The 18,876-nt window shown below is 41.5% G+C and overlaps 1 protein-coding gene across 14 annotated transcripts in view; it reads left to right on the forward strand.

Moving 5' to 3' along the window:
* LOC138757024 (zinc finger matrin-type protein 1-like) overlaps positions 1–18,876 on the forward strand; it is a 100,167-nt gene that overhangs the window by 15,338 nt on the left and 65,953 nt on the right. For 6 of the 14 annotated variants that reach the window (XM_069923623.1, XM_069923622.1, XM_069923625.1 and 3 more), the window contains exon 1: positions 16,505–16,692. The exons of 5 other annotated variants lie outside the window; for them this stretch is intronic. Coding sequence is in view for 2 of the 9 variants with exons in the window: in XM_069923620.1 (XP_069779721.1) it covers positions 16,425–16,449 (25 nt within the window). In the remaining 7 variants the exon portion in view is untranslated. Of the gene's footprint in view, positions 1–16,108; positions 16,223–16,272; positions 16,450–16,504; positions 16,693–18,015; positions 18,107–18,876 lie in introns of those variants that run through there. 3 more of the 14 variants (XM_069923621.1, XM_069923620.1, XM_069923634.1) reach the window with 3 other exon arrangements.

The following is an 18,876-nucleotide window of genomic DNA, read 5'->3' on the forward strand; positions in this document are numbered from 1 at the left end:
TACTCTGAGCAACTGTGCAAATTTTATATGAGTGAATACATTCTCATGAGCATATATGTGTGGGAGAAAGCAGGTTAATGATGTACTGTTTGAAAAGGAATCTGGAGTTTAGTTGAATTTCTTTTATGTGGATAGTTTGGGGATTGGAAAGGCAGACAGCAGAACCTTGGGTAAGGAGAAATGTTGGATAGTGTATTTCAGACTGGGGTGTGTTAATGGACCACATTTTATTTTAAGTTTTCCTGCACTTTTTATTCAAAATTATATTTATTGTGGCCATTATGTAATTTCACATTGTAGTGTAGTGCAAATTAATGAAAACCTAATTTTTCATATGAGACACAATATCTGGCTTTTTTTTGAAGACTTTATTTAAAATTTTATAACATGAATACAATAAAGAATTACATTTAAAGAAAAATAGAAAAAAAATTAAAAAAGGTATGATTACAATATTACATCAGAAAACTACACAAAATAACCCCCCCCCATTTATTGTAACACAATATTAATAGTCTAACTTAAAATTAGTCCAACCCTCCCCCCCCAAAATAAAGAGTGAAGAGTTAATAAAATTGACAATATTATATATGGAAAAAAAAATACCCACTTACAAAAAAAAGAGATAAAACTTAACCTAAAAAAATTGTCAATACTAAAATATCACGCTTAAACATATATTTAAATCAAACTTAAATGCATATAATTAACAAACGGAGTCCACTTTAACTTATAAAAAGACATCTTATCCTGAATTGAAAAAGATATCCTTTCCATAGTCAAACAAAATTTCATTTCCAAATACCACTTATCTAAAGTTAGTATATTTCTATCTTTCCAAGTAAGTGCTATACATTTCTTAGCCACAACTAAAGCTAAATAAATAAATGAAATCTGATAATCCTCTAAACCTAAATCGATTAATGATTGCATGTTCCCTAATAAAAATATATCAGGATCTAATACAAGATGGATATTATATAAACTGTTAAAAACAGATTGAATACCTTTCCAAAACTGTTGCAATCGATCACAAAGCCAAACAGTATGCAAAAAAGTATTGGCCGTCTGATCACATCGAAAACAAGAATCCAGACACAATATCTGGTTGATATGTAATTACCATGAAACATGATGTAGTTTAAACCTGTCAGAAACAGTTTCCTGCAAATAAAACATTCTGGCATTAGACTAGGACTGTATACACCTCATTAAAGGAAGAGCTATCTATACTTCCTAAATTTTTAATCTCATTGAAGCAAGTTCATCCTGATGTTTATCAAACCAGATGGAGTGCCATACAGGGAAATTGAGTATTTTTCGACTCAATCCCACATTGGGTACAATTAACATTGATCTTGTAAATCCAGTCTACTTGTTTTTCATAGTCCTAATCCCCATTCTGGAAGTAAATATAACCCTTCAGAATACCAATTGTGAAATAATGATTAGCAGATCCTTTTACCTTCAATCTTAAGTCTCTCTTTCTGTCTGGGCTGCATGTATAATTTAGCATTTCAAATGATTGTTCTTAGATTGCAAATAATTCAAAGTTATAAAACGGTTTTAATGAGCAATGGGGTTCACCAGCACCTAGAAAGAGAAAAGATCATGCAAACAGAAAGCAGTATTGGAGATAGTGAATTTAATGACCTTAGATGCAAAACTTTAACTGGATGTCTTACACATTTCATGATGGTCATTTCTGAAAAATAGTTATTGAGAGATGGATGTTATGGTAATTTAATCAACACTTGATGGATTGCCTGATATTAATATTTTGACATTGTTAAATATTAACTAATAAATTGACAATTTTGAATGAAAAATAATATGCTGCTGAAGATAGAAATCCAAAATATATCCTCTCTCTAGCAATGCTCATTCATTTGTAAAGATTTCTCATGTTTCATTATCTTTGAAAGACCTTTTAGAAATAACTAGGAAGGCACAAGAGACTGCAAATGCTGGAACCTGGATCAAAATCAATCTGTGCAGGATTTCCTCAACTTTTTCTTTCCACTCACATACCACCATAAGTTATTCTTTACTATCACAGAGCACCTATAGCATAGGAATTACTTAAGGTGGCATATGAGTGGAAATAAAAAGGTTGAAAACCACTGTTTTAATTGTACCTAATTGACTTGTTATGTGCCCGGTTTCCTAACTCCAAAGGAAATGGGCCAGTGACAATTTTTCTCAAGCAAAATATTTCAGTAACAATTGAGTGTAGAGTTAATTCACATACCACCTTAAGTTATCCCTTACTAATCACAGAGCACCTATGGCATAGGAATTAGTTAAGGTGGTATGTGAGTGGAAAGAAAAAGTTTGGGAATCCCTGTAGTGTATTGGTTCCCAGATTTTTTCAGGCTACTGCCCCCTTGTCCTCCAGGCCACGTCCCAAGCGCTCCCCATACAACAGTGCTGGGGGTGGTTAGTGGCGGCGCTGAGAGGGGAGTTGGTGGCAGTGCTGAGAGGGCATTAGTGGCGGTGCTGAGGCGGGTCGGTTGCAGCGCTGAGAGGGGTGCTAGTGGCAACTCTGAAAGGGCGATACTGGCGGCGCTGAGAGGGGCTAGTGGTGGTGCTAAGAGGGGGTTTGGTGGCGGTGCTGAGAGGGGATACTGGCAGGGCTGAGGGGGTGTAGTGGTGATGCTGAGTCGGGGAGGTAATGGCAGCGCAGAGAGGGAGTTGGTGGTGACACTGAGAGGGGTGTTAGTGGCGGCGCTGAGCGGTGGGTAGTGGCGGCGTTGAGTGGAGGTGGTTTAGAGGCAGCACTGAGTGGGGGTTTAGTGGCAGTGCTGAGAGGGCAGTAGTGACGGCGCTGAGAGGGAGGTTGATGGCGCTGCTGAGTGGGGATAGTGGCAGGGCTGAGAGGAGGCATAGTGGCGACGCTGAGTGGAGGGGTAATGGCGGTGCTAAGAGGGGTGTTAGTGGTGGCGCTGAGCGGTGGGTAGTGGCGGCGTTGAGTGGGGGGTTTAGAGGCAGCACTGAGTGGGGGTTTAGTGGCAGTGCTGAGAGGGCAGTGGTGACGGTGCTGAGAGGGAGATTAGTGGCAGCTCTGAGGGGGAGCTTAGTGGTGGCGGTGAGAGGCAGGTTGGTGACGGCGCTGAATGGGGATTAGTGGCAGCGCTGAGAGGGGGCGTAGTGGTGACACTGAGTGAGGGGTAATGGCGGCGCTGAGGGAGGGGTGGTGGTGGCGGTGCTGAGAGGGGTTTAATGACGCCAGTACACATGGCAGCCACCGACACCAGCTCTTGTGAGAATGCCTTGTCACCGTTTATTTTGCTCACTACTGCCACCCCGAGTCTGGCCAGAAAAATCACTGCACTGGCTTCTTCATTAAACTTTGCAGCAAAATGAATAACAAGACTGAATGTTCGGAACATGCCCCCTGCCCCCATTTCCTTCACTTCCCCTTTGGATCTTTTCACTGCCCACAGGGGGGTGGCAGCACCCACTTTGGGAATCACTACTGTAGAGGAACTCAGCAGTCAAGCAGCATCATTGGGAATAAAAGAATTGTCGATGTTTCAGATCAGAACTGTTCATCAAGTTTTGATGAAGGTTTCCAACCTGAACTGTCAACAATTTCACCAACTGATGCTGCTCTGCTCACTCTTTCTCCAGTAGATTGCTTTTTGATCCAGGTTTAATCAAGTAGTGTTTACTGTGTTAGCTTTTATTCTCCACTGTATACTTTTTCTTGTGCCATGGAAGGAAGCTATTCTGCCCATCGAGTTTAAACTTGCTGTCAGAGCATGCGCTGCAGCACTGAAACTGGTCCTTTGGCCCATCTAATCCAAGGTGAACTATTCTGCCTAGCTTCATTGACCTCCATCCAGACTATTGCCTTCTATACTCCTCCCTTCCAGGTGCAAGAATAAACTCGATCTTCTTTTAAATGGCAATATTGAACCCGCATCCATCACCTCTGCTGGCAGCTCATTCCACTTTCTCACCTTCCTCTGGGGTCTAAAAACAGAACATGAAACCATGAGGAGACAAGTAGTCAGGAAGAACGTGGCCGAAAGTGAGTCTGGGTGATCACATGGTCACAGAGATTTAGAACAGCATGGATAACAAAGAGGGAGCTCTGTGTGTGTGTGTGTGTGAGAGAGAGAGAGAGACGTTTTGCAGCATCCAGACCTTCCTGTTCGGTCCCCACAAAATTCAAATCACTCACAAAAATCAAATCACCCAGACCTGCTACCATATCTATGTGTCCTTCCTGGCTACTTGCGTCCAGACCTCCCATTTTGGCTCCCTATGGATGTTAGGTGACTTGCTGAGTTTCTCCAGCACTTCTGTGTTTTTCGCTGGACATAATCATTTTTTTCTTGTTTGCTTCTGTTTTTGTTTGATACGGATGCATTAAGCAAAATGGCTTCCTTCTGTGCCATAATTTTCTGTGATTTGCAATTGAAACATCTGGTAAAATTCAGCCATACATAACAGTGACTGAAGCTTAGCCAATATGTCATATTGTGCAAGTCCATTCCAAAATATGATCACTTCATCCACAGAAATGGAGCAGATCTCCAAAGAAGTGTTCATTGTTTACATGATGGCACTTCCGGTAACTGAAGAACGACTGAGTAGGTTGCCCTCTGTTCTCTAGAAACAAACAGAAATCCTGGAGAGCTCTACAGGGTAGATACAGTTCAGATCTTTCCCATGGTTATGGAATCAAAGATTGAAAATATGGACTATTTAGAATTGAAATTCAATTTTACTTTTACTTGGAGTGCAGTTAATCTTTGGAATTCTGTCTTGGTATTTTGTGGAGGCTCACTTTTTGCATTAAAAACGGGGATAATAGATTGTTGGATTTTAAATGAATCATGGAATATGGGGATAAGACAGGAAAATAATGCTCGAAGTTGAAGACAGCATGTTCTTGCTGAATAGCCTTTTTCAGCTCTTATTTTCTAATCAGGATTTGTTGTTGGACAATAAATTATCATTATTACAGTAGAAACAACATGCAATTTTAAAGTCCATATATTATTGTTGCCTGAGCAGTAGCTTCTACTAGTGTGATGGGAATTGATCTATTATATTGCTGGCGGCAATCTGAGTTGTAAATGTGGGTGCTTTGCAATATTTCTTCTCTTTCTTTTCTTCTTTGGCTTGGCTTCGCGGATGAAGATTTATGGAGGGGTAATGTCCACGTCAGCTGCAGGCTCATTTGTGGCTAACAAGTCCCATGCGGGAAAGGCAGACACGGTTGCAGCGGTTGCAAGGGAAAATTGGTTGGTTGGGGTTGGGTGTTGGGTTTTTCCTCCTTTGTCTTTTGTCAGTGAGGTGGGCTCTGCGGTCTTCTTCAAAGGAGGTTGCTGCCCGCCAAACTGTGAGGCGCCAAGATGCACGGTTTGAGGCGATATCAGCCCACTGGCGGTGGTCAATGTGGCAGGCACCAAGAGATTTCTTTAGGCAGTCCTTGTACCTCTTCTTTGGTGCACCTCTGTCACGGTGGCCAGTGGAGAGCTCGCCATATAACACGATCTTGGGAAGGCGATGGTCCTCCATTCTGGAGACGTGACCTACCCAGCGCAGTTGGATCTTCAGCAGCGTGGATTCGATGCTGTCGGCGTCTGCCATCTCGAGTACTTCGATGTTAGGGATGAAGTTGCTCCAATGAATGTTGAGGATGGAGCGGAGACAACGCTGGTGGAAACGTTCTAGGAGCTGTAGGTGATGCCGGTAGAGGACCCATGATTCAGAGCCGAACAGGAGTGTGGGTATGACAACGGCTCTGTATACGCTAGTGTTTGTGAGGTTTTTCAGTTGGTTGTTTTTCCAGACTCTTTTGTGTAGTCTTCCAAAGGCGCTATTTGCCTTGGCGAGTCTGTTGTCTATCTCGTTGTCGATCCTTGCATCCGATGAAATGGTGCAGCCGAGATTAACATGAAAGTAATGCAAAATTCATGTCAAATTTAAGATCACACAAGCAGAGTTTTTTCAAGCTCTCAGGGTTAGATCAAAGGATTTGCAGATATATTTCATATCCAATGAAAGATCTTTGGCATCTGGCCTCAGTTATAACATTGACAATCATTACAAGCAAGTTTGAGTCATAGACACATTTTTCCATTATTTGCTCCATGTGCTTCACATTTTTAAATTTGTAATCACACAATTCAGATGTAATTAAAGTGCACATTCCAGATTTTATTCATTGTTATGTGTAAGCATTTTGGTTTGACCATGTAGAAATTACGGCACTTTTTATACGTAGTCCCCTCATTTCAGGGCACCAAAGTATTTGGGACATTTGGCTTCACAGGTGTTTGTGAGTACTCGGGTATGTTTAATTGCTTCATTGGTGCAGGTATAAGAGATCTAGGCTTGATTCTAAACTTTTGATCACCTTAGGAGTCTGTAGTTGCCATTTTTCAACATGGAGACCACGGTTGTGCCAGTGAAAGTCAAAGAAGCTGTTATGAGGCTGTAAAACAAAAAAAAACATTGAGACATTGCCCAAACCTTAGGATTACCAAAATCAACAGTTTGGAACATCATCAAAAAGAAAGAGCCCATTGGTGAGCTCAGTAATCGCAAAGTGATTAGTGGTCCAAGGAGGATCTCCATTGCTGATGACAGACGAATTCTCATCATAATGAAGAAAAATCCTCAACAGATCAGAAATAGTCTTCAAAAAGCAGGTGTGACTATGCCAATGACCTACTGTCCACAGAAAACTTCATGAAAAAAATAAAGACGCTACACTCCAAGATGCCAAAGGTGGTATACTTTGGATCTTGGGCACCATTCTTCCCATCACAGGTTAATCTTGGTCTCATCTGTCCAAAACACCTTTTTCCAGATTTCTGCAGGTTCTTTTAAATACTTGGAAAACTGTAATATGGCCATCCTTTCTGTGGCTGACTAGCGGTTTGCATTGGCACAACTCTGGTCCTCATGTCGAAAAATGGTAACTACAGACTTCAAAGGTGATGAAAAGTTTAGAAGCAAGATAGCTGTTTTATCTGCACCAATGAAGCAATTAAACATACCTGTGAGCTCACAAACACCTGTGAAGCCAAGTGTCCCAAACATGGTGCCTTGAAGTGAGGGGACTATGTATAAAAAGTGCTGTAATTTCTACATGGTCAAACCAAAATGTATACAAATAACCTTGAATAAAATGTGGAATGTGCACTTTAATTACATGTGAATTGTTTCATTATATTACGAGCTCCCATTTTAGTAAAATGGGATTATCACTTTAAGAGATAGTATAGGCAGGAGGAACTGAATGGTCACAGTTAACATTTCACACAAGCACCATCACAACACCAAGACACAGCCAGCGATAATTCAATACATTGGAAGAACTGAGGGAAGGCTTGTCACGGTCTGTTCTAGATTCAATACATTTGCAAAGATATTGTGATTTTGCAAAGGGAGAACCATTCTGACTGCGAAGAGAAAACAGCTTTTTGAAGCAGTTCTTGTGGCCAGCCATCTTTGTGGAATTCAGAGCAAAGCATTGCTCTGTGAATGACTGGGCCTTTTTAATGGATTGACCTGTGCTAGGAGGGTCTTTTGGGAAGCTTCATTTTTATAGTGAGTAACAGTGAAGGTCACGGAGAGACCATGTCATTTTGAGTGTGACTTGAAAGGTTACTTGGAAAGACCAAAGGTCTTGGAAGCTTTGTGGAGGCTGTCAAGTTCAAGTCTTGCCTACAAAAATGACCACAGCACGTGTAGATGGACATTCAAAGGCAATGCAGGGAGAATATGTGAGTCCAGTCTTCGCATCAGTTCATAATTAATGCTGGGTGAAATTTCAAAGACCTACACTTCAACACTGAATTTAAAAGATTGAATTTTGAAGTAACTTTCTAGATTTTGGCCTGGACTGTAATGGTTTGTGCATAACACATATTAAGACACACACACACACACACTAGTACACCTGCGTAGAATTTGGGACAGACTTAGTGTTAAGGGTAGTTTAAAAGTTTAAGAGTTGGAAATAAAATTAGTGTTCTAAAATTGAACATTGTCTGGGTTCATTGTCTATTGCTGCTCGTTACATGTGATTCGTAACAATTACAAATTTAAAACTGGAGCACAGGGGCAAATAAGGAAAAAATTGTCTTTGTCCCAAACTTTATGGAGGGCACTATATTTGTTTTCACATACAGACTTAAGGAAAAAACATTAACCAAGATAGAAGGAATATTCTTGATTATCGATATATGCACTTTGAAAACAGGCACAAGTCCACTCAACCATCAGTGGTTCTCAACCTTTTTCTTTCCTCTCACATACCACTTTAAGTAATCCCTATGCCATTGGTCCTCTGTGATTAGTTAAGGGATTGCTTAAGGTGGTATGTGAGTAGGAAGGGAAAGTTGAGAATCACTGCTCTAGACCCAATTATGACTGAAATATTTTGCTTGAGAAAAATTGTCATAGACCCATTTCCTTTGGAGTTATGAAACCGTGCACATAATAAGTCAATTTGGTATGATTCAGACAGTGGTTTTCAAACATTTTCTTTCCACCCACATCCCACCTTAAGCAATCCCTTACTATTCACAGAGCACCTGTGACAAAAGGAATACTTAAAGTATGTGAGTGGAAAGAAAAAGATTGAGAACTAGTGATCTATACTATCCCTATTTTATACTCTCCACATTACCCTCAAATATTGTCGTTGCATATAACTTATGGTGGGAAATACAATATTATTAGGACTAGTTTGTAGGGTACTAAAGAGTTTTGAGAAATAGAGGGACCCTGGGGTTCAAGTCCATAGTTCCTTGAAAGTGACATCAGAAGTATATTGGTTGTGAAGAAACATGGTTTGCTTGCCTTCATAGGTCAGGGCATAGAATATAATTGTTAGAGTGTTACTTTGTGTTGTGTTGCAACTACACAAAACAGTAGTTGGACTGCGCTTGCACAATTGTGTGCTATTCTGCTTGCTGAAATATAGGAAGTGTGTAGTTATATAGGAGAGAGCTTAGAAGAAATTTACCAGGATATTGCTTGGATTGGGGGACTTTTAATTATAAGGAGAGAGGCTGGCTCTGGTTTCCTTAGAATGATGGAGTCTGCTTGGTGACCTGATTAGAGCATCAAAAATTTATCAAAAACAAGGACGCAGTTAGCGTAGTGGTTAGCTCAGTGCTGTTACGGCACCAGTAACGGGTTCAAAACTGGTGCTGTCTGTAAGGAGTTTGTACGTTCTCCCTGTGTCTGTGTAGGTTTCCTTGAGGTGCTCCAATTTCCTTCCAGCCTTCAAAACATACTGGGGTTGTGGATCATTTGGGTGTAATTAGGCAGTTTGGGCTCATGGGATGGAAGGGCCTGTTAAATGTATTATTTAAATTTATGTTTAAGGTGACAGGAAGGAATCTTGAGATGAACATTTTTTTTAAAAAAACACATCGTTATTGATATTTGGAACTTGCTGCCAAAGGAGGTGGGGGAAGTCAGATACAGTCATGACGTTTAGGAGATACCATAATTGGACAGGCACGACATAGACCAATAGTGAACCAATGCAGTGAAATGAGACTGGTATAAATGGGAAAAATGGTTTGGGTGAAGAACCTATTTGTGCTTTTTATACTTGGCTTATGATTCCAATTAACCAACTTGCGTTTGAGATGTGGGAGGAGACAAGCACCTGGGGATAACCCACATTATCAGGAAGAACATGCAAACTCCATACAGAGAGTGCAAGATGTCAGGTTTGAACCAGGGTTACTAAAGCTTGACTTGCTGCGGCACTGAGCTATACAATCTTATACATCCAAGTGAAAGAAAGACAATATTTTTATTTAATGTCACTCCCAAAAGGCCATACCTCCATTTTACCTCATATCATACTGCAATATGAACCCAAATTACAATTTATATTTAGATATACAGCATGATAACTGGCCTTCTGGCCCATGCACTTGGGCCACCCAAATACACAAGTTAACCTACAGCCCCCGTACATTTTTGAAGGGTGGGAGGAAACCCACGCAGACAGCACCAGATTCAAAACCAAGTTGCTGTTTAATAACCTTGTATTAATAGTGCTGCCCAAATAAAGGTAGAAAATGTACCTTCTAAACCAGTGGTTCTCAACCTTTTTCTTTAAGTATTCTCTATCATTCTGTGATTAGTGAGACGATTGCTTAAGGAGGTATGTGGGTGGAAAGAAAAAATATGAAAACTACTGTTTTAATCGTACCTAATTGACTCGTTATGTGCACGGTTTCATAACTCCAAAGGAATGGGCCAATGACAATTTTTCTCAAGCAAAATATTTCAGTAACAATTGGGTCAAGAGCAGTGATTCTCAACCTTCCCTTCCCACTCACATACCACCTTAAGCAATCCCTTACTAATCACGGAGGACCAATGGCATAGGGATTACTTAAAGTGGAAAGAAAAAGGTTGAGAACCACTGTTCTAGACTCTACTGAGTAGATGCAAAATAGCTCTGGAGTAGAATTTCTTCTTTTCTTTGGCTTGGCTTCGCGGACGAAGATTTATGGAGGGGGTAAAAGTCCACGTCTGCTGCAGGCTCATTTGTGGCTGACAAGTCCGATGCGGGACAGGCAGACACTGTTGCAGCGGCTGCAGGGGAAAATTGGTTGGTTGGGGTTGGGTGTTGGGTTTTTCCTCCTTTGCCTTTTGTCAGTGAGGTGGGCTCTGCGGGCTTCTTCAAAGGAGGTTGCTGCCCGCCAAACTGTGAGGTGCCAAGATGCACGGTTTGAGGCGAGATCAGCCCACTGGCGGTGGTCAATGTGGCAGGCACCAAGAGATTTCTTTAGGCAGTCCTTGTACCTTTTCTTTGGTCCACCTCTGTCACGGTGGCCAGTGGAGAGCTCGCCATATAACACGATCTTGGGAAGGCGATGGTCCTCCATTCTGGAGACGTGACCCACCCAGCGCAGCTGGATCTTCAGCAGCGTGGACTCGATGCTGTCGACCTCTGCCATCTCGAGTACTTCGACGTTAGGGATGAAAGCGCTCCAATGGATGTTGAGGATGGAGTGGAGACAACGCTGGTGGAAGCGTTCTAGGAGCCGTAGGTGTTGCCGGTAGAGGACCCATGATTCGGAGCCGAACAGGAGTGTGTGTATGACAACGACTCTGTATACGCTTATCTTTGTGAGGTTTTTCAGTTGGTTGTTTTTCCAGACTCTTTTGTGTAGTCTTCCAAAGGCGCTATTTGCCTTGGCGAGTCTGTTGTCTATCTCATTGTCGATCCTTGCATCCTCCGCCCTTATGTCGGGAGACTTACCTCTTTTGTGTTCAGTACTGGTCACCTCATTGTAGGAAGGTTGTGGAAGCTCAGGAGAGTGTGCAGAGGAGATTTACCAGGAGAGGAGCTATGAAGAGGGTGCAGAGGAGATTTAGCTGGATACTGCCTCAATTGGAAAGCAAGTCTTATGAGGCAAGGTTAGTGGAACTTTGGAATGTAGAAGGATGAGAGGAGACTATTAGAGGTCTACAAGATTATGAGAGGCATAGATAGGGTGGACAGCCAGCACCTGTTTCCCAGTGCAGAATAGCAAACACCAGAGGATATTTGTACAAAGTAAAGGGAGGGAAGTTTAGGGGAGACATCAGGGGTAAGTTTTTTACGCAGAGAGTTGTGGATGCCTTTGATACCTTGACAGGGATGGTGGTGGAGGCTGAAACATTTGGGGCATTTAAGAGACTCTTAGGCTCATGGATGAAAGTAAAATAGAGTTAGTAATTTTTTTTTAAAGGCACAACATTGAGGGCTGAAGAGTTCTATGTTAAGTATTAAGTTCCCTTCCAAAAAAGAGAACTGAAGTTTCAGAGCAGTGCAAAAGATTGTTGCATTGTTGAAGCTGGCAGTTTTAGAATGAGTTGTTAAGAAGCCCCCTCAAACATCATCAGTGAATAAAATAGTGAATAGGTCATTATCTTCTGAAGACCACATAAGTACAAATTGGAAAAACGTTTCCTCCTCACTGAAAACACAGGCACACCTCAAGGATGTGTGCTTAGCCCAATGCTGTACTCACTATACACTCATGACTGGTTACGCACAGTTCCAATGCTATCTACAAATTTGCCAACGACACCATGCTTGTCGGCAGAATCACAAACGGCAATAAGGAAGCATACAGGAGGGAGATAGATCAACTTAGTTGAGTGGTGTCGCACCAACAACCTTGCACACAATGTTAGCCAAACCAAGGAGATGATTATGGACTTCAGGAGGAGGAAGTTAGGGGAACATGACGAGGGATTAGTAGTGAAGAGGGTCAAGATCTTCAAATTCCTGGGTATCAGCATCAACGAGGATCTGTCCTGGAGCCGCCATTTTGATGCAATCACAAAGAAGGCTCGCTAGCAACTATACACTGTGAGGAATTTGAGGAGATTTGGTATGTTATTGAAGACTCTCCAAAAGATCTACAGGTGTACCATGGAGCCTGTTCTGGCTGGTTGCATCACTGCCTGGTATGGAGGTGCCAACTCTTAGAACAAAAATAAACTCCAGAGGTTACTTCAGCTTGCAACATCACGGGCACCAGTCTTCACTCCATCAATGACACTTATAAGAGGTGGTGTCTTAAGAAATCAGTCCCTATCCTCAAGGATCTCCAGCACCCACATCATGCCATTTTCACTCTGCTGCCAATGGGAAAAGATACTCCTGTACCATCCTGAAGATGAGCACTCAGCGGCACAAGGACAGTGTCTTTCCTTCTGCCATCAGATTCTTCAATGAACAATGAGCCAGCCACAGGCACTGCCTGACTTTGATTTTTTTCTTGCACTATTTTTATTTATTTTGTAAAGTGGTTTATATAAATTTTTGCACTTTGATGCCACTGCAAAACACTGCATGTTCATGACAATAAATTCTGATTCTAATCGGATTGCTTATTGTGGGAGCTTGAGTGAATGTCAGCTGCCATGTTTCTTTTCTTTGCTGCAATGACTATACTGAAGAGTAGCATTTTCTGCAAAGTGATTTGGTACTTTTTTCAGTGCTGCAGTAAACAAAAAACTTTCTTTTTTGAGATCAATGCAGAATATAAACTTGGAAAATTTACCGGTATGTGGTGTAAGATCTGTCTGATTGTATATTAGAATCTGTCTTCCATGTGAGTCCAGTTCATCTGCGCATAATAACGTCATGAGAACCAAAACTACTGGTGTGCTGGAATCTGAATTAAAAGACACAATGCTGGTGGTATTTTGTAGATTATGAAGCATCTGCGGGGAGAGAAGCAGTTAATATTTTGGAACTGAATTCTGATGAAATGTCAACAACCTGAAAGATGAACTGTGTCTCTCCATAGATGTTCCCTGACAATTATTTCCAGCATTTTCTGATTTTATAGCCACATAATGCTCCTTTTTATAACCATCACTATAAAAATGGTTCAATATTTTTGCAATTCAAGCATAACTCATTTTTGGAAAAGATTCATTCATCCATGGTTATTAATTCAAGTTTATTATCATGTGAATATACATCGGCATCCCGACAAAACAGTGTCTCTCCAGACCATGGTGCATGCGCAGAAATGCAATACACAGTACATAAAGAATCAGAAAAATATATAAATATTTAGGATGCTTTACATGGTTACAGGATACATTTTATCAATTGCAGACTGTGGGAAGAAGCCATTCCCTGGGGCAGCCCTGATTTTGATGCTGCTGTACTTTCTTGATGGCAGTGGGTTGAAAATACTGTGCACTGGATGGAAAGGGTCTTCTATAATTCCTTGACCCCTACTTGGACAGCATTCCCAATAAATGTCATCTTCAGAGGAAAGAAAGACTGTATTAATGATCCTCTGTATAGACTTCTGGTCTGATGCTTTGCAGCTAATATACCTCACTATGATGCAGCCAGACAAGACACTCTCAGTTGTGCTCCTGTAAGAAGTTGTCAAGTTGGGGGTCCAGACCATGATGAAGGGTTCAAGCTCAAAATGTTAGTTTTGCATTTTTGTCTTTGCTATATAAAGGACATTATTTGAACTGCTGAGTTTCTCCAGCGTTGTGATTTTACTGGAGGGCAGTAACCTTGCCCTCCTCAACCAACTTATGAAGTGTAGGCACTACTGTGCCTTCCTGTCAAAATGAAGAGGTGTTATGAGTCCAGGATAGGTCGTCCTTTGTATGTATGTCAAGGAATATTTTCTCGGCGACATTAGTTATTATTCTATTTAGTAGAATCCTAGCGAAGATTTTGCCTGCAATGGAGAGCAACGTGATTCCCCTGTAGTTTGAGCAGTCTGATTTCTCGCCTTTGTTTTTGTACAGGGTGATGATGGTGGCATCACGAAGATCCTGAGGCAGTTTTCCTTGGTCCCAACAAAGCTTGAAAAACTCATGCATTTAACTAAATAGAATAATACCTAGTGTCGCCGAGAATATTCTCCCAGAATCACAGTGCGGCTTTCGCGCAGAGGAACTACTGACATGGTCTTTGCCCTCAGACAGCTCCAAGAAAAGTGCAGAGAACAAAACAAAGGACTCTACATCACCTTTGTTGACCTCATCAAAGCCTTCGACACCGTGAGCAGGAAATGGCTTTGGCAAATACTAGAGCGCATCGGATGTCCCCCAAAGTTCCTCAACATGATTATCCAACTGCACGAAAACCAACAAGGTCGGGTCAGATACAGCAATGAGCTCTCTGAACCCTTCTCCATTAACAATGGCGTGAAGCAAGGCTGTGTTCTCGCACCAACCCTCTTTTCAATCTTCTTCAGTATGATGCTGAACCAAGCCATGAAAGACCCCAACAATGAAGACGCTGTTTACATCCGGTTCCGCACGGATGGCAGTCTCTTCAATCTGAGGCGCCTGCAAGCTCACACCAAGACACAAGAGAAACTTGTCCGTGAACTACTCTTTGCAGACGATGCCGCTTTAGTTGCCCATTCAGAGCCAGCTCTTCAGCGCTTGACGTCCTGCTTTGTGGAAACTGCCAAAATGTTTGGCCTGGAAGTCAGCCTGAGGAAAACTGAGGTCCTCCATCAGCCAGCTCCCCACCATGACTACCAGCCCCCCCACATCTCCATCGGGCACACAAAACTCAAAACGGTCAACCAGTTTACCTATCTCGGCTGCACCATTTCATCAGATGCAAGGATCGACAATGAGATAGACAACAGACTCGCCAAGGCAAATAGCGCCTTTGGAAGACTACACAAAAGAGTCTGGAAAAACAACCAACTGAAAAACCTCACAAAGATAAGCGTATACAGAGCTGTTGTCATACCCACACTCCTGTTCGGCTCCGAATCATGGGTCCTCTACCGGCACCACCTACGGCTCCTAGAACGCTTCCACCAGCGTTGTCTCCGCTCCATCCTCAACATCCATTGGAGCACTTTCATCCCTAACGTCGAAGTACTCGAGATGGCAGAGGTCGACAGCATCGAGTCCACGCTGCTGAAGATCCAGCTGCGCTGGATGGGTCACGTCTCCAGAATGGAGGACCATCGCCTTCCCAAGATCGTGTTATATGGCGAGCTCTCCACTGGCCACCGTGACAGAGGTGCACCAAAGAAAAGGTACAAGGACTGCCTAAAGAAATCTCTTGGTGCCTGCCACATTGACCACCGCCAGTGGGCTGATAACGCCTCAAACCGTGCATCTTGGCGCCTCACAGTTTGGCGGGCAGCAACCTCCTTTGAAGAAGACCGCAGAGCCCACCTCACTGACAAAAGGCAAAGGAGGAAAAACCCAACCCCAACCAACCAATTTTCCCCTGCAACCGCTGCAACCGTGTCTGCCTGTCCCGCATCGGACTTGTCAGCCACAAACGAGCCTGCAGCTGACGTGGTCTTTTTACCCCCTCCATAAATCTTCGTCCGCGAAGCCAAGCCAAAGAAGAAGAAGGAATATTTTGCTCTCTGCTCTTCCATGACAGAACCATTGATGTGTAGAGGAGAGTAGTCGACCTTCATCCTCCTAATGTCCACAATCTTCTCCTTTACCTTGACAACATTGAGATTCAGGTTGTTGTTCATTAGCCCCATTCACACTGGCACTTTAACCCAGTAATTAACCCCCAATCTACTGATTAACACACCAGTATGAATGCTAGTGAACCAGCACCCAGGCGTCAGATTGCCAAGGGGATGAACCGCCTAGGGAAGTTGTATCATCACCGATTCGTTTTGAATCGGCGTACCAGTTAGCCCAGTGTGAAAGGGACAAGGAGGTATGAAGGACATCACCGCTGGAGGTTAGGCACCCTTTGCTCTGGGATGCCAGGTGGTGTGTGTGAATGAAAGGGTGCAGAGAACCGGTTAACATTGGTCCAATGTGAATGGCAAAAATGCTATTTTGAACCGGTTAGCCACTGTGAAAAGGACTATTGTTTCTGATGAAACCAACTACTGTTGTATTATCCGTTACTGTTGTGTACAGCAAAATCAGTGGGTCATATGATGTCACAAATGACAAACAAAGGTCAGTCTCTTTATAACAATTATCCCATTACTAAGCTGAAATTCTGGCAAGTTTACATTTAAACATGTCAACATTTCATTTTACTGTTTATATTTTGAACAGTGGGGCGTTTCTATTCTTGCTGAGTTAAGTGGATACAGAACAGGATGTATGCTGACATCCGCAGTGAAGTTGTAAAACTAACGTAATCACTGCAAATATACCAGAATTCACCCTGTGGGCAATTTCAGAAAATTAACAAAGGTAGTATATGCTATGCTGCTTCCAAAAGGGAAGACACTAGTGCAATTAAAAATTCCCTTTTCATCAATGAGACTTCAGAGTAAATGAAAGACCACAAAGCAACTTGGAATGCAAAAATTCAGGAAAAAGGAATATTTTATAAAAATTTTTAAACCTGATTGATATAGTTTATGGCCTAGCCAGTTTTGTAGGTGAATATAACTGCAAATGCGAATCTGTGAGTTGAAAAAAAACACTATTAGATATCTGACATAAAACGAATGACTGTTGGAAATGCACAACTGCCTTGAGGTATAGGTTAAGAATCAGTATTTATACTGTATCTTGAGAGTAGCAAAACAATCAGAGATTTCGGATGCCATGGAGGATTGACTATTTATTAGCATGGTATTTGGAGGTGAGGATGTAGACAGTGCAAGTTTGTTCATTTTAGATGCCAGTATGGCACAAATGGTGTCATTCAGTCTTTTTTTTAAAAAAATCCTAGCTCAGAAAGAATGCCAAAGACATATTGATTGCAGCTTGACCTGTGGTGGTGTAAGTAGAAGATGAATGAGAACAAAAGAGGAAATTAAAGGAGGAATTCTAGAATTATTGGGCTCCTTCTCCAACTTCTGCGGAGAATATTACTCAAGTTCTCCAGATTTAAGTCTTCATTCATCTGCTATTTGCATCTACTTCAGACAGATTAGCTGTGATTATCAAACTTTTACCTCCTCTCTCATCCATTACTACTAGTATGGTCACTGTCATTCAGTCTTTTTTTTAAAAATCCCATCACAAACATTATTTTTGTTCTCTCCATGCTATCCTGCTTTCTGAAGATTAAAGTTTGGTTGCTTTCTAACTTTTTCTGGTTGTGATGAAACATTGTCAACCTAAAACTTTCATTCTGTTTCTTTCCCACTGTTGTCACCCGACCTGCTGAGCACTTACAAATATTATTTGCAATTAATGGGAGTGGAATCAGTTGTTAGTTTAAAAAATGAGACATAGAATTTTGATAACCAAAGATATTAACAGATCATGTGCAGAATAAGATAAAGTAAAATCCCCAGTATCCAGCACCTATGAGGATGGGTAGATGCAGATTTGGTTGAAACTTGCTCTTAAAATGCCTAACTAATACACCTGTATTAAGAATAAACAGTTTAAAAGACAAAAATACTTATACTGAACAAACTTCACTTGCATGAATATTTAAACCTTAAAATATCTTACTTTATTTTCAGTTATGTCCTTTGAAAACATTTAACCATCGCTGCTAACCCCTCCACAGAATTGCCCGAAAGATGAACAATAACACTATAGATAATTAACCCCCTCTCCCCCAAGTTTACAGATGAAGCCTCTGACCAGGGAAACTCTTACCAAGCAGGGATAAGAAGGCACTTTAAAGAGAGTCACCCCAACAGTGAGTGGCATCAGCCAATTCTTCATCCTGGGCAATGGCATTATTGTATCACTGAACTTTATTCCAACAGCTGCCACAAGCAAAACACAACCAAGGCTTTCCACTGGCTGAATATTTGCTCCTCTCTTCACCAAAGGATTATGTGTTACCTCAGAAAACATTTACTTTTACAATTTTAAGCTTACATTTTTTACGCATTATTTTATTCTTAACTATTTAATTTTTTAATTTATTTTCCTTGATTTTCTTTTGCTGGTTGCTTGAATTCTGAATACAAGGGGCTTTACTGTAAAGTCGTACGCTTCATTACGACCATTCTGGCGTCATCTGACCGCATATACATCCGTGGTCCTCTAAGGTTATAATAGAGTTTAGAAATCTCGATCAGAGAACGGTACACAACGGATGTAACTGGATGTAGTGAATGCAACAAGTGTATCATGTCTCTTGTATAAAAAGCGATTGCACTGCCAGGCATATAAAGGTACAGTACATATATAACCTATAATACATATGTATTGATAGTTATAATGAACACCTATGTTACTGGCTTATGTATGTACTGTACTTTCTATTTTTATTTTAATATGAACTTTCTTTACTTACCAAGATTATAAAAACCATTTGCAAACTCTTGGTGTGGGGCACAATATTACCTACTGTAATGAAAGTAAGAGTTGTCATTGACAATAGACTTGCTGCAGAAATGGAAAGATACCCAACACCAAAAAGCCCTTCGTGTTGACATGTAATTTTCAACATGTGTAGGG

This window comes from Narcine bancroftii, chromosome 3 (assembly GCF_036971445.1).
Source record: "Narcine bancroftii isolate sNarBan1 chromosome 3, sNarBan1.hap1, whole genome shotgun sequence".
Classification (NCBI taxonomy): Eukaryota; Metazoa; Chordata; class Chondrichthyes; order Torpediniformes; family Narcinidae; genus Narcine; species Narcine bancroftii.